This window comes from Semicossyphus pulcher, unplaced genomic scaffold (assembly GCF_022749685.1).
Source record: "Semicossyphus pulcher isolate SPU_LCO1_2020_fin unplaced genomic scaffold, fSemPul1.0.p SCAF_16, whole genome shotgun sequence".
NCBI lineage: Eukaryota > Metazoa > Chordata > Actinopteri > Labriformes > Labridae > Semicossyphus > Semicossyphus pulcher.
The window spans coordinates 4,820,706-4,846,112 of NW_027211670.1; the positions used below are offsets into that span (position 1 = coordinate 4,820,706).

At 40.5% G+C, this 25,407-nt stretch overlaps 2 protein-coding genes across 2 annotated transcripts in view; one reads left to right on the forward strand and one right to left on the reverse strand.

The window, feature by feature from the left end:
* The window catches only part of reep3b (receptor accessory protein 3b), a 40,445-nt gene extending 38,299 nt beyond the window's left edge, over positions 1 to 2,146 (reverse strand). The window contains exon 1 of the mRNA XM_069664988.1: positions 1,820 to 2,146. Coding sequence (XP_069521089.1) covers positions 1,820 to 1,851 — 32 coding nt within the window. The 5' untranslated portion in view covers positions 1,852 to 2,146. The remainder of the gene's footprint in view (positions 1 to 1,819) is intronic.
* A 5,642-nt stretch (positions 2,147 to 7,788) lies between these two features.
* LOC138593619 (probable JmjC domain-containing histone demethylation protein 2C) overlaps positions 7,789 to 25,407 on the forward strand; it is a 72,665-nt gene continuing 55,046 nt past the window's right edge. The window contains exon 1 of the mRNA XM_069664691.1: positions 7,789 to 8,093. Within this exon, the coding sequence (XP_069520792.1) occupies positions 7,938 to 8,093 (156 nt within the window). The 5' untranslated portion in view covers positions 7,789 to 7,937. The remainder of the gene's footprint in view (positions 8,094 to 25,407) is intronic.

Genomic DNA, 25,407 nt, shown 5'->3' on the forward strand with positions numbered 1-25,407 from the left:
AAAGGTAAACTACTTCACTACACACAAAGGAGGACAAGCTAAAAGTGGAGCGATTCCTGTCCTGTGTTGTTATCAGCACTACATGAAGCGCAACTGTTTTGGTGAAGGAGAACCAGAGCCGTGTTTGTTTGTGTCTGTTTGAACGGGCACACGCACCTCAAGATTATGTGAATGGTCCAAATCCACTACCATTCATCTGATATGGATGTTACCAAAAATGACAGCCGAATGTTAGTTCTTTGACCTTATAGTCACCTAAACATTTTGTAGAATAAGAAGCACACTAACAAAATGGTGGACAAATTCTGGATGGCATATTGGAAAACAGCAAAAGGCTGAATCCATTGTTAATGTTTTACCTACTCATTAAAAGGCCTTTTCTCATTGGGGTGGTTTTATCCACATAAACTCTTCAGCTTGAATTTAAAAGAGCAAAGATGCTTTCTATGATACATTTATGCTCTTAAACAGTTAATAATGAAACTACTATGACCTTAAAGTAGACACTGGGGACAGCATTGTTTCAACAATACATTCTTGTCATCTAAATTGAAATGTTATCAAATGCACTTTACATTTGAGGTTGGCTCGGAAATCAAGTAAGAACAAAAAAATGACATAGTTAATACATATTCATTTGAATCAAATCAAATAAGCCTCATCATGCAGACTATTCACAACTTTGCATAAATAAGTGTGGTTATTTTCCTGCACGTTGTCATAGCCATGATACTGCAAGGTGATGTACTCTTCTATTCAATACCATTCTGCAAAAACAGCATTTAGAGACAGAAGGAGACTATACAAGGTTATGGAATGGTTATGAGATGAAGGAGCCTGAAGTCATGTGTTTGCTACAGTCAGACTCAGGTTTTGAAAAGCGGTGAATCATGTACTGATGCCTGACAGCAGCCTGTTACAAAAGAATGTGTTTATTATCTCACATCAGTGAAGAAGGAAAGGCGTGTGATATTTTTCCACCACTCCCTTCTGTTCTTTTCACTGCATTCCTGTCCTCCATTACCACCTAGTTATGTAACAACCTTTCCTGGATGTATACAGACAGCAAAGGAAAGTGAGAGAAATTAGAGAGAGATAAAGAGAAAGTAAAAAAGGCATGTTGTTGAGTCAAAATGGGCCTTTTTACCCAAAATAGCAATCCGGTGTATTAAACCTGAGTCTCTGGCTTCTGCTGTATTTACACGAGATTTCATTTGGCATGACAATGGAAAACTAGTTACACAATAACTAAACAAATCCATGCAAATCCACTTAGATTCATTTGAGGACGCCTTTCTTCCTGTGTCCTGACATTGTTATGGCTGCCAGGTTAAATTGGGCAGAGCTGGCTGGCTAATAATATCTTCAAGATGACAGCTGTACCTGACACTCCTTCACAGAGGAACACGTCGAGGCTTGAACAGTTCCACCTTACTTAACAAAGAGTTACATATTGAAAGGTTGACTCACCAACCGTGTGCATGGCTATGATTCATAAACAACATGGTAGCATTAGCATTCGAGCCAATAACAAATCACCAGCAACAAGGCCAAACAACTATTTTTAACATAAAAGAAGAGTGCCGGGTGTTTGTGGGGCCTTGAAACAAGTTGCTAACATAAATAATAACCTTCAATGTAGAATATTTTTACAACTAGTCTTAAATATTAAAGGACTGAGACGTAACTTAGTCAAAGGACGGTAACAAGTTAGCCAAGTAAGCTAACAAAGCTCATCCCATGAACTGCCTTAATTATCTCTGTTAGGTAAAAGAAAAATACAACTTAAATTATCTCTCGTAGCAGTCTTTGTACTTACACAACGCTTCTTGAGATTATCCAGGACACCATGTTTTCTTTCTTTGTTGTGTAGGTGTGTATCAGTAGTGGACGACAGCCCCGGTAATAACGTTAGTGGTTAGCCGTGCCGTTGTAAACTTCTTTAGCCAAAACTTCGATGAGCGGATCCAAGACCAGATAGTTATCTCGCTGTACATAAGACGAACAACATTTCACAAAAACCGTCCAATCTTAATGTTCTGTCTTTATAAGCATATTCATCCGCAATTTTCCTGATGTTTTGTAGCACTCTCTTCTTATTCCCTCCAGGTTGTTTCCTCCTTCCTCCTCTACTTCACCCACCAGTTCATCCTGGCACCAGAAAGCTGCTCGGATAGCCACTGACGTCAACAGGAAAAGAACAACCTCCCAAGCCACCTATTGGCCAGTTCAGTCTGTTTACAACAAATAAATACTCTCATTGGTTGGCCACCATTGCCCATGTGACTCAAGGGTTTGATGGAAGCGGTGACATTTCAAACTCAGCAACCTACACTCTCATTGGTCAGTCTTCGACTCGTGGCGGGTTCTAACCAATGGGAGAATGAAGCAATGAGATGAAGGTTTTCCAGGCGTTGTTGTTGGGGGAGAAGCTTTTTCCCAGCATGGGAATGGGAATGACCTTGTTTTAGGTCCAGGTCACTCAAAATGATCACGAAGATTTAAAGTATTGAAAAATAACCATATTTAGTTCAATCTGTGCATTTCGTCTTTATTACATACAAGATTTTTTATTTAATCTTTGTTGAATCGACCAAAGGAAGTGTCACCGCCTGTTAGGGGAGCTCAGTAAAACAAAACAAGCGACCTCTTGGAAACCCTTGTTGGTAAATATTTCACGTCATTATGGTGTTCATTAGGGTAATCAGTTATTGATCGGGAGACGTTTGCTTATCTTTATGATTATTATGATCATTAAGTCTAATGGACCACTTCAGTAGTCAGTATCCCTTGATATGCAGAAAACCATAAAGAATCATTTAAAGACCAAGGCATGAGAGAACACCACATAAGTGGATCTTTCCCTCTTTTGTTCTTTGACAAACAAAATAAACACAAACGAGAACTATAAAACATTCAATAAACCTTCATAGCACTGAACCAAAAACAAGTCTTCTCAAATGTACACTGTGCAAGGAATGGAATAGTACAACATATTGATTTGTGATGCATTTGTCAATTATTTTTTACAATTGTACTTTAGATTTATATTTGGTTCTTGTTCTCACTGTAACGTTGGTATTTATCTACATTGCAGTATTACACATGCATGTAGGATTTGTTATATACAACAGTGAATCAGAGAAACACCAGCAAAATATTGCTTGCTGAAATTGCTTAAATAGAGAGTATTTTATTTATTAATTCTCTTCTGGATAACTGAAGTACAAATGCGGTGCACTGCCTTTGTCTTGCTCATTATGTAAACCACACCAGTCTTTAGGTCATAATCATATTCATTACAGTTTTCCATACATAGCATTTGGCAGACACAAACCCCATCTGTGAGCTTCAGCATGCCTGTCTCTTTGTGTGTGCGTGTCCATCTGTGTGTGCCGATAATGATATCAGAGCACACAAACATGTGTGAGCCTGTATATGTGCACATAGCGCTTGTACCTTTATATATTTGCAGATGTGAATATCTGTGACCACATGCAGATTTGTGCCTGCATGCACATATGATGGGAGACTGACTGTGTATGGAGGTGGAGGGGGGTTTGGATTCATAGCTACTTGTTATTCATGAAGGCGGCTGCTGCAGTGTGCAGCAGAGTGCAGCAGTGTGAGGGAGATTCCCAGTGGAGCCTCTCTGGTCACACTGCCTGTCTGGGACTTCATCAGAGGATCACAGCTGAACTGAAAACACCTCCACACTGAGCATTTAGCTGCTCCGCTGCAAACCTCACAATACTGTTTAATGTCATACAGAGTCCAGTCAGAAGAATACATCATATTTGAAATAACAAACAGGGTAGAGAAAGTAAAAAAATATATACAATAGGAATCATCATCATCATCAACAATACGTATCATTGTAGCAGCCAAAGAGCATAAACAACCTGTTCAACAAAGTCATTTTCTTGATGATTTTCAAAAGATGTAACATTCCTCAGCTCATGGTGTACTGACAGAGAAAACTGAGCTTGCTTTGCCATGCCAGCAGCGCCTACATATTCCAGGATTTGTTGCATGCGAGAAGTCGCAGCCTTGGCCACGCTCTGCTGCATTTTTTCAGCCGTATAGGATCGCTCAAATTAATATGGCTGAATATGACTCAACCTGTACACTGTAAAATCTATCCTCTTCCAAACCATAAAAGAACATTGGCCGTTGTTGTAACCCAGTTTTGTCTGTAGTCTCTTATACTAGCCAAGGTTTAGACTCAAAAGCCAAGCCGAACTAGCCTGTAGTTCTTTAAGGCAACTAAATCAAAAACCGCAGTTGGTGACAGAAGAACTACAGATTTTTCAACTTTCCTGAGCTGCTGCTCAACAACACACATTTGCAACAAGTTTAGGTTTACAAACTGTTACCTGTGAATAAATGGTAAAATGGACTGTACCCATGTAGCGCTTTTCTAATCTTTGCGACCACTCAAAGCTGCTTTTACACTACTGGTCACATTCACCCATTCACACACACACACACACACACATTCATCAGTAATGGCAGAGGCTGCTACCTAAAGTGCCCAACTGTCAATCAGTAATCACATTCATACCCGTTGGCTATGCCACCAGGAGCAATTTTGGGTTCAGTGTCCTGCCCAAGGACACCCTGACATTCAGACCAAGGGAAACGGGGATCGAACCCCAGACTCGAAAGATGACAGACTCCACCACCGTGCCACAACTGCCCAAAATACTGAATACTGCTTGTATTAAATTGAAAATTTTCACCTCTCCCTTTTCTTACACATTTGGCTGTTTTGCAGTCAGGGTTTATTCACCACAAACAGCCCGCGTAGTGACTGTACAGACGTAATTGGCAAAGCCCTAAGTATTCACTTAAGTTCATTTGTGCAGACTTGTTTCATTGCCTCAGCGTACACTCGGGGGGATCTACTGAGGTTTGTGTGTTCACAATTTCCTTCATATTTATATTTAACTCAGCTACCAAACATTCTCTCTGCGTTCAACCTGAACAAACCTTCAAGAGGACAGAACCTTCCACAGATGGAAAGCCCTGAGCATGCCCAGAACACAACCACCCCTTAAACAATAAGTTGTCCTTTTTACTTTTCTGTTTGAGACAAACCAGATACAAAAAGTTGCTGTTAACTGAACTCTAAAGGTTGTGGGGGTATTTTTGAATTTTATACTGAACCAGGTACTTTCCCCTGCTACCTGTCATTTAGCTAAAAAAGGCTAACCAGCTACTCAAGATCTATTGATATCCAGTGAAATACTGTTCTTTAAATGACACCATGACCTCATCTTTAGGTTTAAACAGATTCTTCCTCTGCTAATTAAACACTCCCCCATATTTCATGCACATGTTTTGCCATTTTATCCATGAGTCAGATGGGCATATGGTTATTAGTTTCTTAGTTCCAGGGTCTAGGATTTAGGCTAGCTTTACACAAAGGTAGCAAGCAGGGAAACTGCTAGCTTAAATCTGTCAACAACAAAACAAATGCTTTCTAATAGGGATGCACAATATTGGATTTTTTGCCCATATCCGATATCCCTTTCTGACGATTTCGATACTAATATATTAGCCACATGTTTTTTCCACCTAATTGCAGAGAACATCAAGTCTCCCCTGTAGCAGAATTGATATCATGCCTAATCTTATGTTGTGGCCCACTGGCAGATGCAGAAATAACATAATACAGTGCTTTTTAAAATGTACACATTCACTGGCCAATATAAGAAAAGTATTTAAACTAATGTTATGTACAAAATACCATATTTATTTGTAACATTTTGTTTTCTTTTTTAGGGAATCATCGAGCATGTAGGCATAACTAAAGCGTTCTTTTATCGGCGGAAAATATCGATGCCGATATCTCATTTTCAAGCCAATATCTGCAGATACCGATTACATGCCGATTATATCGTGCATCCCTACTTTCTAACCATTCTCAAGTCATCCTGCTGCTGAGATATTTTTTGAATGAAAATGAATGAAATTAACCCTACTGCCAAAATTTTTTTCGAAATCTGTTTTTTTTGCACTTATTATACCTGTTCAATAATCATGGCACAATATTTAAATGAGTCACCCAAGTTCATGCTTTCCCTTGAAATAGTTTCATTTTCTTTTTCCACTTCAGAGAACCACCTCTGCTCTATTTTTACTTTTCCTTCTTCCTCTTTTCCTTCTTTTATTTCCTCTCTCCTCTTTACTCTTATATGTCCATATAGTTGTATTTCAGCATCTTTCCTCTTTTCCCTCACTGCTTATATCCTCATGTCCCCTGCGTTTCCCTCACCATCCTTCCATCTCTCTCTCTTTCTCTCCCTCACTTTTATTCCACCCTTGAGGTCGCTCCAGGCGAAGTGCTTTCTACATGCTTCACACACAAACCTCTATACTGTCCTTAAGATCCCTACACTCTGAACACACACACAAACACACACGAGCAAAAGCACACAAGCGTGCAATCCTCCATGGAGCCACATGCGCACAAACACACACATAAACCTTCCCTCTCTTGTGCTCCTTCAGTTCCTCTGCCTCATTCTCTCCTTCACTGACTCTCTCTCTCTCTCTCTCTGTCTCTGTCTCTGTCGTGCTCCTTTACAGCCCAGCAGGACTCAGTGGAACACAGTGCACACTATAAATCCAACCTGAAAGAAAGAGACCAGACATGTCAGCTGCATTCTGAATGAAATGTTCACATACAATAGAGCCGGATTAAGAAGGTGTAAGATACAAAAATAAACAGCAGGTTATAACAATGACATTTTCACTATACTTTTTAAACTGATCTATGCAGCCATGATTTTCCTATCAATATTATATGAATAAATAACAGCAGACTCTTGACTCTTGCTTGACTTGTTTTTACTAATAATACATGCTGAAATACAGTAAAAACCATACTGCAAAAGTTTTAAAAATATGTTTTCCCTTTTAGCTGTGTTAACTGCCTCACTTCCTGCCATGCTAGTAATTCAGTCATTCCAATCCTGTTATTTGCACAAGGTGGTCTAACTGTGGTTGTTAGCTACATTTTGCATAGGTGCTCTGCTGTGTACAAAGGACACCAGTGCGTTGATATTGTGTGTCGTGTTGCAATTTCTGAGAACTACATACAGCTAGAACTAAACTCTTTAAAGCAGCACCAAATAATTAAATACATGAATTGAAAGACAAAAATTAAACCTAAGGTATGTTCAACTGACTACACTGGAAGTTGTGCCATAGATAAGAGTTTGTTTTTATGAGTGTCGCTTTCAGTTATAGCTCCATTGCAACAGTCTGCCTTGCAAATAGGGGTTTAAGAGTATACATGAACCTTGCATGCCTATTAGCACTGCTTGTTTTAAGTATCAGAATACGGAATTTAACTTTTATTTTTTACTCTCAATGTATATATATATATATACATTATTTAAGAAAACACAACAACACTTATAGACAGGCGACAATAGTGCAATGAACCATGTAGCAGCATGGGAACTAGATGTAACAAAAGCAATATAAGTAGCACCAGAATTAGAAATATAAGAAACCATAGCAGCAGAACTTTAAAGAGCATAGTAGTAGTGCTATTTCTGAAAAAATAGTACCGACTATGAGGTTTAATTGAGCGGATTGACACTGCTGTGCTGCGGCCTGTGAATGCCTGAGGATCCATCCCGCGGAAGAACACCAGTATGGATGTCGGCTGTGCTGCGGTTCAGTGTTCCACCGTTCCTTCATGCTGAGAGAAAAGAGACTGACGCTCGCGCGGGTGGAGACTGCTACACATTTAAATCCCCCGGGTCGGTTTTTCAGCGTTTAACCACCAACAACTTTTCCTTTTTTATTTTCTTTGTACTGTTGGATTCTTCAGAGCTGTTTTAATGTCGTAAATGGCAGATCTGTAAGGGCGTCGTTGTTGGGAAGTTTTTTCGAGGGGGGGTTTTGACCAGCGCAGGGCCATGGCAGTCGAGGCTCGGCCGGAGCTGGTCGGGAAGCGGTTCCTCTGTGTCAGCGGGGACGAGCCGCCTGAAATCGGCGACACCGGTCGGTGGCCGTGGAGGTCCGGGGTTATACGAGCTGTAAACCATCGTGACAGCGACAATCCCGACTTGACGGTAAGGAACCCACTGATTGTGTCCTCCTCTCTGGTCTGTTACATGCAAAGCAAACGGTAAAATCTCTGTGGTTGGTTGGTGGCTAGCCAGCAAGACAGAGTAGCAGGCTGCCAGGCGGACATTCTGTGGCTTCCCCCTGATTATTATCGCTCTTCTGACCATTGAATATACTGCTTATATTCATTATTGTTTCGCATTTATGTGTGTTGTTGCGTGTATAAGTTTGACTAGTTATTTGAGCACTAGGCAAGTTAATTGGAGGCAGACTGCCAGCAGGGGGGTTTGGAAAGCAAACAGCTAATGTTGGTCCAGACAGGAACGTTAGTCTGCTTATTTCAACTTATCCAACTCATAATTTATTGTGGCTGACACATACCAACATGTTTCCATGTTTAGTTATTGATAAGAATGGTAAGACCGCCGTGGGCTCCAGGTTGTGTTTGTACGACATGACTTCATGCAATACGGGATTATAATGTAAAGCCTTGATGTCAAAATAATCAATTTGTCGCTGAGGAGCACCTGGAAGCTGTTATGGTGTTGTTCTCTGAGGGGGGCTGCATTTGTAAAAGCATGTGTAGGAATGTGAGTCCCGAGCAGCTAAATGCTTTAATCTGCTGTATACTGCACATCAGCTGATGGAGGTGAGGCTAGTTTGCTAGATCTATCCCGCGTTACAGCCTTTACGTTGAGATAATCCCTATTACCTCGTGCTTATTGCTCACAATCTACATTATTTGAGCGTGATGGTCGTCCATAAATCCCCGTATGCCTGTATTTTTGTGGCGGCAACCTTTCCGACTTGGATAGGGACACAGGAATGCTGGGACTTGTAAAAACATAAAACTGCCTTGACTAAACAATGGGCAGTTTGTCTTCGTTTAAATATTGTCTGTCATTTTAAAACAACTCAGTGTTACAGTTCACTTTCGGAGCGTTCAGGAACAGACATATTTTCTGCTTGAGGTACAATTATTGCATTAATTCAGCCAGTAGGCAGGCACGCAGGCAGGCAGGGGTGGATAAAAATCTTGGCAATATATTGGTCTGAATTTCCCCTCCTTAAAAAAAGGGCTATTTTCATAATGGGGTAAGATGCCAAAGGCAGCAAACAATGAAATATTTGCCCTGACAAGCCCTTGGCTGGCACTCACACAGCGCTGTCTCACTGTACAGTGTGCCTGCTCCCCGTCTTCTTTTGTTCACACAATCATTGTATCTGCCAATGCAGATAACTGGCCAAACCCCAGTTCAGGTCTGATGGGATTATTGCTGTGACTTTGTGTACATAATATTTGCAATTTCATGAGGGCAGTAAGTTATTAGATACAACATCTTCCAGTATATATCATCATCCAAGGGTCATATGTCTCTAGTAGGGCTATTATTTATGTACGATTGAATTTGGATTTGTCTGTGGTAGTTCTGTTTGTGTGCTGTTTTTATGTGTATTTACGGCTCATGGTGCTTTGTATGTGTTGTAGAAAAACGCCTTCATAGCCTAGTATTATTTTGCATTTACATCAAGTCATCTGTGGGTTTATAAAGGAATAGTGGGGTGACACTACACTTATATCGCTCACAACAAACATGCTCCCTGCTTCCTAATTCTCTGGTAGAATTGGTCCCTGTGTGTGATGTGATTTAGGCAGTGAGTAGTGTTCTGGTTTAATGCCATACAATGGGGCACAGTCTCATTAGCAAGGGGCTTAACTAGCCGAGTGAATACAGTGGAGAAGGATTGGAGATTAGATTAGAAGAAGTGTGTCAAGCCAAGCTGTCAGGCCTTTGTCAAGTGTCTGTGGTCAGACAGGCCAGTAGTGTACGAGTATACTGGGCTAGCAACGGCTCACTGAGGCTTAATGGTGCATGGCTATATATCTGAGTTGAAAAATAATGCAATTTAAGCAATTATGAACCTAACTTGATTAACAGATCAGTCTAAAACTACAGCAGCAATGAAGCTCCAAATGTCTTTTGTTGGGCTAAATCAGCAATGGTTACCCATCACAAGGGTTGATAGCTTAGAACAATACAATTTTGTCTTGGTTATACACAATTAGCTGCACACACAAATAGCTTAACATTGTCAAAAAGAGCTGAAGCAGCCAAATAGCTGTGATGAGTTGATGAACAAGTAACTGGATTACTGTGTTATAATGGTTGTTTTGTAATGCCAGCTTTATGAATTGGAGGATTTACTTTCTATCGTGTTCTATTAAAGTCAATAATTTTTGGGGGTTTTTACTGTTGGTCGGACAAAACAAGCTGTTTGAAGTTGTTCAAGCCTTGTTGTCTGAAGGCTGTCCTCCACAATCTCTCAATTCGTCACATTTTGATAAAAAGAGCATGCAACATTTCTGCATGTTGAAAACATGAACAAAACATAGAAATACAGGACGCTGCCTCACAGCTAGTAGGTTCCTGATTCAACTCGGCTGCAGAGGGCCTTTCTGTGTGGAGTTTGCATGTTCTCCCCGTGCCTGCGTGGGTTCTTTCCGGGTACTGCGGCTTCCTCCCACAGTCCAAAGACATGCTCTTTAGGTTAATTGTTGACTCTAGAATTGCATGTTGTCTGTCTCTATATGTCAGCCCTGCTTTTGACAGCCAACCTGTCCAGGGCGTACCCCGCCTCTTGCCCAATGACAGCTGGGATCAGCTCAAGCCCTGAACAGGAGAGCGGTATAGATAATGGATGGATGGACTCAATTTTCAAGGACTGTCTTCAAATACTTCATATCCCTAAAACTGAATTATGCAAACAACGATCTCCCATAGCCAGCTCGAGTCCGCCCGCTCGGATTCAGCACATTTAACACTGTACAACACAGTGATGCAAAAGATGAAAGTCATTCTCTAGTTTTTATTTTAACTCAATTTAGATATGAAAAATAGAGTATTCCCGCGGCTGCCCCTGGGTGATCCTTTTTGTAGGGTTCAAATAAGATATTTTAGATTAGAGTTATGTTAGTAATAAATGTATTCTCTAGCTGTAACTGATAATAACACTATAGGTATTTTCATGTGCTCAGTAGCACGCCACTAATGCACAGATAAATAAGGCCTATCTAACCCTTATTATGCATCAAGCAGATTAACAGTTAGTAATATGATATGATGAATTATGATGGCCAGTCCTCATTTGCTTTCATATTTTAATGCTGCTTATTAAAAATATTGTGTACGGTGTGTTTACAGTTTGACAGTGCCGTTCAGTTTTGTTAATGATCTATCAAAGCTAAATGTTACTGCATCCATGCATTCGTTGGCTCACAATCCACTTGGGGCCTCATTGTTTGAGTGCTCTCCGCCTAATAAACCTGACAGTACCTTAAATCAGCTTGGATCTTAAAGAAGACAGATACTTTTCTTTATTAGATCTTGGCATTGGAAAAAAAAGAATGCTTGATGAAAGCTGCATTAATGGCATTGTAAATTCCTTTGCAGTGACCCAGAAGTGGTCTCAAACAAGAAAGAGAAAAATACATGACAGAGGAGTTCATCAGCAGAGACGGAGAAATGAACGTTAAACCTGAGTTAGGATCTTTGCAGCAGCAAATGAAATACAGAAACAGCATTGTAGTTCACTTGCAGACACTTGGTACTTGATACAAGCTAAAAGAAAAAGCTCAGCAGCAGAAGCACATTAGGCATAAAAATGCCACACTCATCTGGATTCACAGTGAATGGAAAGAGCAGGGCAGCCCGGTCACTGCCTATAGGAGCCTTTGTTTTCCATTACAGTCCACTGCATGCGTGTGTTTGTGTGTGTTTGTACAGTAGCAGTTCTGCTAGTTTGTTTTTAGGTCTGTGGCCTGAGGTTCATCTCTGTGTGGCTAATCAGCAGAAAATGACAGGCCGTGACCGTGGAAGAACCTTCCACATACAGAGTCCATGCATGGTTGTTGCAGAGCTGCAGTTCAGCCAGCTTGCAAACATTTCTAAGCTGCGTGTTGGGTTGTGAATAGCAGCATTGTTCAGAGCGCAAACACAAACCAGAGACGCAGAGAAAAACAGTAGCACAGAAGCTTTGGATGCTAAATGACAGATAAGTGGACTGTCATATGGATGTGGCAACACAATCTGTACCAGTATACATTGGACTATGGCACTTAATTGCATATGAGTTTGCACTTTATAATAGTGTTTAAAATACTACCATCCTGCCGAATTTATTTACTCTACTAAATGGCATACAATAGTTGAGAATGTGCTACATCTTTGAAATAAATGGATCAAAAATTTGACATTATTCCAGAGTCTGGATAATAGTAATAGTGAATTATGAGAAAAAGTTATTATATACAGGATACTTAGAAAATATGCCCTGACAGTTCAGTTCATTATTATTATCAATTGTGTAATATCAGTATCATAATATCAGTACAGTTTTGGTTTTACACATGAGATGTGATACTTAAAAATAAAGTACAGTTCATTGATTTGAGCATCAGTTTGATAATTGTGACAAGACTTTTCCCACACTTATTTATTATATTGTCATATATACATAATGGAAATGTCCCAATATATATCTTGATGATTATTTCAACTTTATTGCCCAGCCCTATTCCAAATGAATCTATAAAAAATATAATATAATATGCAGCCAATGCATGACAATATGTTTATTTATCTTGTGCAGTAAGCCAGGACATAGTTAGGCTATATCACCAGGTTCAGATATAGAGTGGATGGTGGACTGACTACATGTACAGGGTGGTTCAATCTTCCTGAGTTACCTTGAGGCATGTTTTAATATGTATGAATATTCCTTTGTTAACAGCACAGTACAGTTTGTGCTCGATCCACAGGTAGCACAGAAACTCCTCCGCCTCTCATGTCGTGGCATGTTGTCATTTTGACATTGAACAGTAGCTGTAATTTCAGTACAATCAAGGATTTAAAAGTAGAGTGGTGCCAGTACAAGTCTTTATTTACTTAGTTGATATTTGGTCAGTAAGCTGCAGCGCTGCAATGTGACATCCAGGTTATGTGGTGTTTGGGCAGCGCAGTAACTGGATACACACAGTGTTAGTGGTTTGTTTTCTGGTGCCTAAGGAAACAAAATGTAATCTGAAGCCAGGATGGGTTGGCTGGATCTGGCTGGATGTACCCTTCCCCCACCCCTCTTAAAATACACACACACAGTGCACTAAAGCTCCACTACATCACAGTGCTACATACAGCGGCCATAAAGTCTCCTATAGGCTCGGAGGATGGGAGATAACCCTGGGAATACATTAGGCTCTACTACTGAACAGCTGCCGTGTTTCCTGAAGGAGCTGAATGTTGTACCATGCTGCACTTCTATTCTCAACACAGGACTGTGGAGGGATCTGTATTGTCGAGGCATATAATGCTAAAAATACACCGTGCCTAATAGAAAACTGAAAAGAGAACAACCATGAAGAACGAAAATTACTAACTGCCAAGGCATCACACTGACAACAAACTCAGGTCTTTGTCTACACACAATATGATTTTATTACCTCTGTGAACACAAAACAGTATCAAGTTGGCCTTACATGCACTGACTGCATTTGCAGCTAATGATATTTTTTTTAGTGTAAGTGAAATCCATAATCAAAATAGCTGACGATTAATTTAATAGTTGACAAAGTGATTGATATGTCATTAAGTTGTTTAAGGTCTGACCCTGTTCATCTTTAAAATGAGCGGATAAGATCTTAGCTGAGCTCTGATCACTGGGAAAGTCAGACATTTTAATGCTTGCTTTGCTACCATGTACTTCAGCGTTATCCGCAACAGTTAAGCCATAGATTTCCGGTAAAACACTGAGTGAGAGAGTAGCCCAGACAGACTGTAACTGTGTCCTGAATATGGAATGAGTGAACCTCAGCCTGTCTGACTTCAGTTATCTCGTCACACCACCATGGGCCGGGCTCAGACTACAGGAGTTTGGGCTGATTTATGTCCGGTTCACCCTTCCAGATGGGTGGAGGAGAAGTCTGATGTGGGACTGATGTTTGACACAGATTATCTGGTAATGTGAGGGTTTAAGGATCCAATCTTAAACCTCCCGAACGGTTTGCAGTCACACCGGGGCCTCCTCGATAATTTCAAAGTTTGATCATTTGGATTTAAAATCTGGACGAGTGCTTTCTGAGCAGGACCACAGGGGGACAGAGCTGCTGACAGTGTTGCCAAGCTACATAAAACTTTTATCAAGCATAGCACTGTTTGCAGATATCAAAACTGATAGTGTAAAAATCTCACCTCCACTTCTCACTGAATAACTGGACTGCGTTGACCCCAGCTATTTTCACATCCTGCCTTGTTGAAGCTTCTGCTTTTGTTTTTTTTTTCACTGGAAAGCATAACTACAGCCGGATATTGCAACATGCTACTCTACATTTTGTTTACATGTACTTCCCTGAGAGATCACTTGAGAGCATGTGAGGCGGTATGCAGATCTCTCTGGCACACATGATCATTTTATAACTTCATTTTAGATGATTATGTTCAAATGTTGAAGTGTGAGCGTGTTTGAAATAAAGGGAAGTACAAGCTTAAATTTCCTCCTTATGTGTGTGATGCAACTCGATTTCAAAATTGATAAGTATTTCTTGGGCAACTGCTCGTCGTCCATTGATTTGACAAAGGGGAACTGATACAATATGGTATGGTTTTAAAGCCAACTGTTTGTATTCAAACTGCCATTTTAGGACCAAAATATACACATACTTGGCATTTCTTTTACATTTGGATGGAAACGCCTCAAGTAGAGACTTGAGCCGAGAAAAGGACACTATAACTATCTCCTAAAACCCCAAGATGACTCTACTAGAGTTCATCACAGTGCGTGTTTCCATAAATGTCCAGTGCTGAGCTCCATTGAAAGAACCATGTCTGTCCAAGTGGTATCTTGAAGCCAGACGTGTCCTGTGTATTTTTCGAACACTGCTGTCAGGGAATACTGACCCGGCCCTCTGGAGACTGTTTTACCAAAGAATGTGAGGGAAGCTATTTTGGTGTTTTGCCGGTAATGAGGAGGTTGTGCTTTTTCATTTTGGAATATCTCCCAAATGGATTGAGCAACCGTGGTTGTGTGGTTTTGTGTGAGTAGATGACAAGATCTCACCTGCTGCTGTTTGTATTCTGCTCAGATCTGGGACAGGGACACAGGCTGTCCCCCCCGGCGGAGCGGTAATCGTTACTGGTTTCTACATTGTTGTAGAAAGCTGGGGCCAAAGGAATGTTGCCTCACCTGTCTGTATGATGTGTCTGTCTGCTGTCCTCACTGACACCAGTTGACCCTGTAATGTAATTCACTTAATCTTGTCATCAACTAATTCATTACATTAGCATGGTTGCTCTGTGCCAGTGGGACACTACAAGGAGATGAATGACAATGGGCCGGCTTACAGGCTCCAGTTGAATTTCAAACAGGGTCCCTGTTGTCCTCAAGAACAGTTTGTTCTATCTAAGCAACAAAAAGAAAGCGCTTCAACAAAGTATTGTGAAGCAGATGATTATTAATATAAATTGCATGTTGTGATGAGTGCCAGTGTCCTCAGGGTATGTGCACGTGTTGCTGCAACTACTACTGCAGACTAACACTTGGATTACTGGTTTTGCTGAGTCGTAGCTCCTGGAGGCCCTTTGCTTTAACCCTGTCCTGGTCTTGTTCCCCTTCTGGCTTTCCTGTCTCGTTTGATGTGATCCTGTTCTCCCAGTCCGGACCTGTTCCAGTCCACCCTGACCTGTTCTCTCATTTCCTGTCTGCTCCTGGTCTCTCTCTCTCCTTCTTAGGCTGTGCTTTCACATTCATTGAATTGCAGCTGGATTAAGTGTATTGCCAGGCATTGTGAACATAACACGTGTCTGTCATGCTATGTTTGAATATGCCTCACTGTTTTGATGCGCAGTGTATAACTTTAGTCAGTGATGGTTAGAAGCTACTTTGTTTTTGTCTTGCTGAAAATGCTGAAGTTGGAATCAACTTTAATGATAAATGTCATGTGCAGATTTTTCCCCTCACACATTGTAAGGTTCATCTAAGATACATTTGTTAGCAATTAAATAAGCGATTAATTGATTATCGTTCAAGCAAAAATGGCAGACATGTTTGAGATCCAGCTCCACAAATGCTTTCGTGTGTGGCTTCTCTTTGTCATATGTGTCGTTATTTTTATGTGGACAGTCTAGAAGCTAACACATGTATTCATAACATTTTCTTTGTACTACATAACCTGATGAATTCTTTGCATTACATTACACTTGTTTGTTGTCATAATCCGAAAACTGCCAGAATCATTCAAATGTCACCGCCGATCATTAAGGGGAGGGATAGCTGTACGCTGTTTGCATGTCTGCTTTATTTAAATGAACAGAGCTTCATGTCCGTTAACAGAGATTGTCCTGGTTTTCTTCTTGAATAATTTATAGCTCACTGCCATAAGTTATACTGTTGGTAAACAGCTCAATAGCTTTTTCAAATATATGCTTCCTTTCCCTGCTTGGTCTCTTTCGTTTGGGCTTTAAATTGTCTTGACTTCAATTCTTTGTAGCACTCAGAAGGTCTGAAGCACACACTGGCATATTCAGCCTTGCCTTGTACTGTTGGTGCATGACTCACTGGCTGGCTTTCTGATATTACAGACAGAGAGAGAGAGGGAAGGATAGGGAGAGAGTAGGAGAGATGGGCAGATGAAGGGTGAGAGAGAGATGTTTCAGAGAGCTGAAGTGAAAGAGAGAGTGAATGTTATTTGAAAAATGAAGAGACGGAGAGAGAGAGAGCGAGAGCTGTGTACTCTCATTAGTCGTTTGGTTTTCCAGCCAGCTCGGCTCTCTGGCAGAGAGAGAGAACGAGGGAGAGAGCAGAGGAGGAGGGAAAGAGAACACGAAAGAGAGAGAGAGAGAGAGAGAAAATGGGAATGTGAGAGAGACAGAGAGAGAGGGGTTTCTTTCTCCTCTGTCTGGCCTCTCTCCCATAGCAACAGCGGCTTAGCCACGTGAACGCCAGTTCCTTTGAGTTCACCCACTGCACAGAACTTAACTCCTTCAGCACCGGATTACAGCAGAACACAGCAGCCAGAGAACAGAAGAGAGCTGCAGATAGAATAAACGCACAGAACAAGTGCCATCTATCTGATTCATTCACGGGGAACTTAACTGAGCTTAACTTGAATACTTTAATAATGGTATTAGTAGAGAATAGAATTTATTAAGAACAGATGGTGTCGAAACAAAACGTATAATATATGATGTTCTTTGTGTTTAGTGACTAAACAGAATTTAACGTCTTCACTGCAAAATCAAATGCCATCATATATAGTAGAATAGAATATCGTTATTGAAGATTATCATAAGAAGAAAAATGAAATATGTCACATAGACTGAAATAGATTTACCTAACATACAGTGGAATATAATGTCTTCTGCATGTCCTGCACCATATGCATTGGAATAGAAAGATACAATAAAATATTACTGTCTTAAATAATATCAAAGTTTTTGTATAGTGTTCAAATATTTAAATGTTGGCAGTATTGTTCCCTTAACCTTGTGCTAATAAAGCTTTTGGATTGAAAATCAAAACAGAGGGAATGAGGATCGCACAGAGGGGAATAATATGCTGTATCATAGTGGTGGAGCTAGGCTGACGTTGACCAGGCTGGCTATTCAAAACTTTAAAATAAATATAAGTTTTAGCTGACATAGAGACACCATAGCTTTATAATCAATGTCTGTGCTTTAAAAGTATAATAGGACAGTAAGTCATTCTGGCTTCTGTTGCTTAAGGGCTAAGATGTCTTTATATGATCGTTTTGATGTATCAAAGACGGAAGATAGATAGACGGATAGGTTGTCCACCGTTGACCATGTATCTGTAAATGTTACAGCTATGGCTAATAAAAGAGATTTTCAGCTTGCTGATTTCATAATGTCATATAAGGTGGAATAGAATACAGTCAGAAACAGTGGAAAAGACTTCTGTCAATAAGACAGTGAAGAAGAAAACTGTCATAAGAATTAGAAAGCTATTTATACAGAGCAGAATTGAAACAGAAGAGTGAAATGAATCCACTGTTTGGTTACAGAAGGAAACAGTGGAATGATTGTTGACTGGAGCCAGTGTGGGACAAAATTGGTTTCTGTGGGTTTCCTGACTCCACTGCTCAACTTCACTCTGTCGATGAAATGCAAACAGACAAATCCAATATAAAAAAGTTAAACGCAGTGACTCGGCCATGTTTTTTCAAATCTATAAGGCTAATGAGGCTTTGAAAACACAGTGCGGACATACCCATTATCATAACACAGAACAGTTGTTTGTTTACATAATGCTACTCCTGAAATATTTCTTTGAAACTGTCACCCCAAACATAAACTATCCGCCAAACCACTGTTCTGTATATCAAAGTCTCCATTTACAGCGTGTGAGTATACTATGAGTGTGTGCATGCAGGGACAAAAAACAAATATACAAATACTTGATACCTTTTAACCACTGACTTGAGATCCTACATCAGTCCCTACATGTGTGTAACAGTGTCAAACAGCTCCGAAGTCGTCTTCTATGCTAGAGAAGAGGATCTCCATTTTACTGCAGTGTTGAGCAGGAAAGTCAGAAACTTTCTGTGTTCTCTTCTTTGTTCAACAGCAAGCTAACTCTTTCCAGATGGACTAGAGAATTAACTCTCCTCACCGCTCATCTCCTCTCCTCTTAACGCGCATTTACTGACCTGAATGTTACCTGCACCGTTTTGTTAATTGGCCTATTATTACTGTACACCGAAGGGAATAATAAGGAATGTGTTTTGCAGATGCAAAGATTCATATGTGGGAACTGTTATTGGTAAATGGTGAAAGGACTGTACTTACGTAGCACTTTTCTAGTCTTTGCGACCACTTAAAGCTGCTTTTACACTACATGTCACATTCACCCATTCACACACACATTCATACACTGATGGCAGAGGCTGCTACCTAAAGAGCCCAACTGTCAATCAGTAATCACGTTCATATTTGGGGTTCAGTGTCTTGCCGAGGACACTTCGACATGTAGACTGAGGGAGCTGGGGATCGAACCTCCGACCTCACCACTGAGCCACAGCTGCCCCAATTGTTGTTATTGTGAAAATGTTTTGGATTATTAATCACATATTATATATTTTATAGTAACTTGTTACAAAGTCTTATTGTAAAATGAGTTACTACCAGACTCAAAGGTGGGTTGTCATGTAGCCACAAACACCCAAAATCCATTCTTAAGTGAAAGAAGCTGTAAGTTGTAAAAGATGTATTGGAGCTAATAATAATTAGCAGGACTTCCTCTATGGAGTCTGGTGCTGAAGGTTTAATTACAGTACGTTTATTTCATTGTTTAGTTGGCTTTGTCTTGATTTAAGTTAAATAAACTAGATTGATATTTCTGATCACTGCAGAGATGTTCTACTTTAATCATAACAAGTCATCTTCATGTTAATTTATAGATTAAAAAGCACAGTATTTATAATGAGTATTTATATTAAGAAGTTGACCTCAGTTAAGAGTGAATATTGCTGTTTGTTACTGTTGAAAGCTCATATTGCTTCAGACCGGGTGTGAGTGGACTCGGTATTTGACGTGTCTCAGCCGGAATGTGAACCGCAATTTAACAAGTTAACTCTTGTTACCTGAGAGAGGAAAAATTCCCTCGCAAAGCACTCATCCTCTCATTGTCAGTAAAACGTCTGCCTATATGTCTAACTGACTTACTCTACGAGTGCGTCATAGAACTATCAGTCTAACATTGAAAATATCATTTCAATCATTATTTAAAGTCCTTGGTGAAATCTTCATCCTCCGTGTCTTGAACAATCAAGAGTCCAAAACACAAAGATATTAAATTAACAAGAATATAAAAAGAAAAAAGGCATTACTCGATCATACTTTAATTTAGCTTTAAGCTTTAATTTCCTAAAAGAATGACTTAAATGATTAATAACAATCACTTTTAACTTCACAATATTGTATCACAAGCTCATGCATTATTCCTCCGCTGAGAAACACACTGTCCTCATCTTTTCCTCTGTCATTACTCAGCCTGCTGTGTTACTCAGCACTACATCCAAAAGCATTGTTTATCACCCGCGTGTTATCACATGGATATGATTGGAGCTCTTTGTTGTTGCTAAGAGACATGTAAATACCTTGTTTTACAGTTCTGGCTGGAGACACATTATCTCACTACTCCTTACTTACTTTTTTCAGAAAAGACTGCTTTGAAAAACACAATGTGACCACAGCATGAGGCCTTATCATTTGATGTTTTTATAAAGGTATGTCTGTCGCAAAAAGATAACTTGAAATACAAAGAAAATGTTGCATCACAGTATAAAAACTATTAATGAACCTGTTCATTATTGCCAAGTCCTTAATAGCTCTGACAGCTGCACATGGTGGTATACAATTGGTTTAGCAATTTTCCCATGTGTCATCTTTAAGCAGTGGCAGCAATAAAGCTGCACAGCTTGTCAAACAAGCAGCCAGGCAGTCATTCAGCCAGGCTTGTCTCCCTCAGCCTGCAGCTCACCCTCCTGTCAGTCTGTGCAGCTAAGTGCCTCTCCTCAGCTCTCCATTGTGCCCTATGATATCATTCATGCCAGAGAGAATAGCCACGTTTGGACCCCAAATGTCCAGCACACACATGTACTCACACACAGGACCGGGTTTGTCTCCGTGTTGGGGAGAGAAAGAAAGAATAAGAGTCTCCAACATGACACACCTTGAAACTAAAGTGTGCTGGGAGTGTCTCTGAACACTCGCATACACTCACATTATGCACCTCTATGTAGTGAGGCTGAAGTAGTGGAGTCCTGCAGTGTAATGAGGCTTGTGAATGGAGAGAGAAGCACTGTGACACAGTGCGCTCTGAAATAAGCATGCGCTCCTGATGTGTGTGTGTGTGTGTGTGTGTGTGTGTGTCCTGTAGATGATAGGGGATGTAGTTGTGTGTGAAGTCCAAAGTTTATGTTGACATTACAGCAGTACATTGTTATATTTTCACCTGCTGCTCCAGCTTCATTTAAAATGGTCATCATACCAAAAAGCAGCGCTGAATTAACATTGATGTTTTGTGTTGTTGCATAATATTGTAAGGTATTTGGATTAGTTTTTAAAATACGTAAATACGGTGGCCAACAAGGGCAAATGCACTGTAATAGTCCAAACCATTTCCTCAAGAAACAGGCTGCACGTTCAAAAACACATGCAATAGTCCAAAACAAATGCAACGATGGAAATGCGCTGAAAATGAGAAAACGTGCTGCAACAAACTGAAACATATGCATTGACATGGAATGTGCTGTAAATACATTAACGATGCTAAGTCAAAACACACAAACCTAGCACACACCTGCAAAAGAAAAATGCTGCAAATCCAGTTAACACAGCAGAAGTTTGCCCTCGTCAGCCACCTTAACTTAGATATAATATATTCTTAATATACCTTGGTTTGCAAACCAATAGTTTATTATGTAGTTTATTGCTTATTATGGTGCAATAAACATGATTGAATTGATTTATGGAAGCACAGACTCATTCAGCACATAGGTCACTGGGTATAAGTGTGTATGCATGCAGTCCAGCGTGTATGTAGTCTCTGCAAGGCGGCACATGCCGGCCACTGAAGCTTGTGTGCAGCCTTGACAGAGGCCAGCTAGCCACAGATGTAATATGAGATTGTTGGTTGAGAAACTAGGGTAAGGTTCCTTCTCCACACATGTGTCAGTGTGTGCGTGTGTGCATACATTTATAATGCATGCAAGTTTGCTGGCTTGTGTGCCTGTGACTTGTCTGGTTGTGTGTAGAGTAGAGAGTCTACAGTAATAGTACGCGTGTGTTTGGACCAGGCTTGTGTATGCATGATAAAAATTTGTGACTGTGTGTGCAGAAACATACTTGGTTTTGTGAATGCTTGCTTTCTGTATGTATGTGTGTGTGTGAGTGCGTGTGCCAGACAGTGCAGCAGATGAAGGCAGGGAGGGGTGTTCTGCTGCTGGCTCCATTGATTGGTTCCATACAGACTGAAACTTGACCTTCACAGCAGATGTCTGTACGGCTGCCAAAGACATGCACGCACACACAGACACACACACACACACACACACAAGACAGAGTATACAACTCTGCCTCATTGTGTTGCTCCAGCTTACAGTGTCTTGCAGTCCATATATTCATCTGCGTTTTCCTGTGTGACCATCGCAGACTCTCCTAATCTCCAGCATGATCACTGAGGATTAATGTGTGACATTTTGATAAGCTTCTATCCAACACAGTACACACATTTCACAAATCACTTGTCGTCAGCTGGCAAAGGAAGCTGAAGGATGAAGTGTGCCGGTCTCTCCTGAGGGCCCCCTGGCTCTGTTGCTGCTGGTCTTATCAGACGAGGGGTGCAGAGGCTTTCAAACATTCATGGAGACAGTTCTCCTGCTCCCAACACTGCAGTCAGAGTTGCATTAAGGCCAGTGGAGCACAGTGTGTCACCTTGCTGTAGTATTTCACAGCTCTCAGACAGCTTTAGCATGATGGAGAGAGACGGACGATTTTCAAATTGTATGCATGCTTGTTCGGGTTAAAAAATGAGAAATAGCTATCCTGTAGGAGAGAAGCAACAATATATTTAAAACTTTTATATCAATCGCTACCTATTTGTATAATAGAATCACCGGTAAAGTCAGAATTCACAGATTCCATTGCTGGATATGAATATGTTCTGCTTTCTTCCCTTCCCTATGGCAGTAAACTGAATATCCTTTGTGGACAGTTGAGGATTTGAGGATGCGATCTTGGGTTTTGGGAAAGGTCCTGGTTTCTGTTTGTAGTGCAAGTAGTATTGACCAATCATGTTTGAGAAGGCTTTGGTTGTATGCAGGACAACTTTCCATTTGGAGAGAAAAAGAGGCTGAATGCATTTCCCCGGATATCCGTTATCAGTCACATCCCCTTGGCTACACCGGAAGACCCCAAATATTGGCCTTCACTCCTGGAGCTAAATCATCAGAATAAAGCTGATTGAGATTATTACTGTAGATGCTTGCAGCACTACCTCCATTGCTTCAATTCAAGGACATAGCCAGGATTACTGTGGTCACAAGGACCCATCCCCGAATTATAATTTTAGCCAGCCACCGAAAAAGGCTATGAAATCTTTCCCCCAACAATTTCTGTATGTATTGAACGCTTATATTATTTAAAATGCCCTTTTATTTTTTTCTTGCTTTTTGCTTTAGGCTGTGATGCAGTTAAAAACAGAAGGATGATAGAAACACAGTCGCTTTGCCCAAACACTCCACCACAGTGTTCACATTAACTAAGCCTCTCAATGTGCACTTAAAGTCTTGAATAGTTTTTCTGTTCTGGTTTATTTATTTATGCGCATTTGCCAAAGGGAGAGGCTGGAATTAAGTCCAGACGGTTTGCATGGCCATTGACTGTCACGTTTTACAGAAGTAAGTGTGGACTATTGAAGTGAATGAGCAAATATAATCTCACACACACTGCTTCACGCTGCTATCTGTGATGATAAAGCTGCTCGTGAACACTGTTTGCATGCTGTGTAGGCCTCTGTTTGAGCTTTCCATCAACATGGAACCTAATCACCTACTTTCTTATCAGTTGTTACAGTTTGGGCTGGACCGTGATACAAGATCGTCATTGATTAACTTGCACTGGAATGCAAGTGTGATGATCGGATGTTATTTATTACTCTGCAAAATAATGAAGCTTTACCTCCATGTTGTGTTACATTCCTACTAATGCACAACCCTTTGCATTAAAATAATACACATACTTATTCACAGTGCATCTCTAAATAAAATAAACAGATCTCTCCAAGCACTGTTCAGCTTGTCATGGTTGTCTGTCTTGATGCTGGACATGGAAGGGGATTCAGGGATGTAGCGTTTTTTAAGGTATTCTTCTGACCTTGGTGCATTAATCTAACTGCAGTTAATTGTGTCACTTTGTCTCTTGCATATGATTTGCTATTGTTAACATAGTTTGCCCTCAATCAGAAATATTTCCCAACAACGGCGAGTGATCCAAGGGACAAGCTCTTCGCCTTCTGTTCCAAACATTTAATATTCATTTTGCTTGTTTTTTATTTTAACTTTACTTCTATTCTAGACAGCAGCCACGCCATTCAGGAAATTCTTGCAGACTGCTGGAGCTGCAGTATGTTTGCAACAGCATCACCCTGGTTAGTTCAGGAAGTGCTTGATTTGAGGTGCTGCAGTTTTTAATGAGAGGAGCAACACATTTATAATACTGTCAGTAAAGAAAAACAGCCGATATGGTGAGCAAGTTGTTGTAGACCAAAATCCTGGTAGAGATGAATATGTAATTAATTGTACGGCCCCATGTTTTGGTGAAGCCTTCATTAGACAGAAGACAGGGACTTGTAGTTTGACCTTGTTGCTACTTTATAACCTGCTGAAGAGGAGACGGGAGCAGCATGAATCAGTGTTGACTTTTGCTTTTGTTATGTGAATGAGGATCCTGTAAAGATGGATTTAGTGGGTGGAGAGAGCCAGAAGGGATGGACACACAAACTCACTCGTACACACACACACACGCGTACACAGACACACTGGAGAAAAGGGATTTACCAGTGAAGAGAGTGCAGTCTGTTATCTCCACATGATTCTGGGCAGAGTACACTGCCTGGCTGCTGCTGCTGGGGAGGAACCATTAATATTTTCTGTGTGTGTTTATATGCACATGTGTATTTGAATACATTGAATGCAGATGTCAGCTGAGTAACCATTGAGGTTTTTAAAAACTTAAGTGCTTCTGTCCATGCTGGCAGCGAGGCAGGTGGTTCCAGATGTTTACAACTCTGATGACCATCAAAGAGAGAGACTGGAGCTGCTGGTAGCTGTAGCTAACTTACATGCATTATTACTAAATGAAATACTTATAGAAAGAAACACCATTTTTGAATCATTTTGATATTTCCAAAAGAAAGATAATTAACCTTGTTTTTAAATGTTTTTATTATTTGTCAATTCTGATGTGCGCCTTAAATACTGAACAGAAAACAAACCGTTAACACTGAGAGAGAAGATGCAGTTTTGAGTCAGGGATATTGTTGCACATATTGCTACTGAGGTATCACTCTCCCTACAATAGTGCCGTAAACAAGGCTGCCATATTGCAGACCCAGTGTGCACAGTAGCATGTTGTCTTTCCAACAGCAGAAAAAGAGATGTGACGAGTAACACACCAGCAATGTTTTCTAGTGCTTGTGCTAGCTGGGTACTTTCTGCAAGCTCAAACGTAATGGCTGTGCGTCTTACGT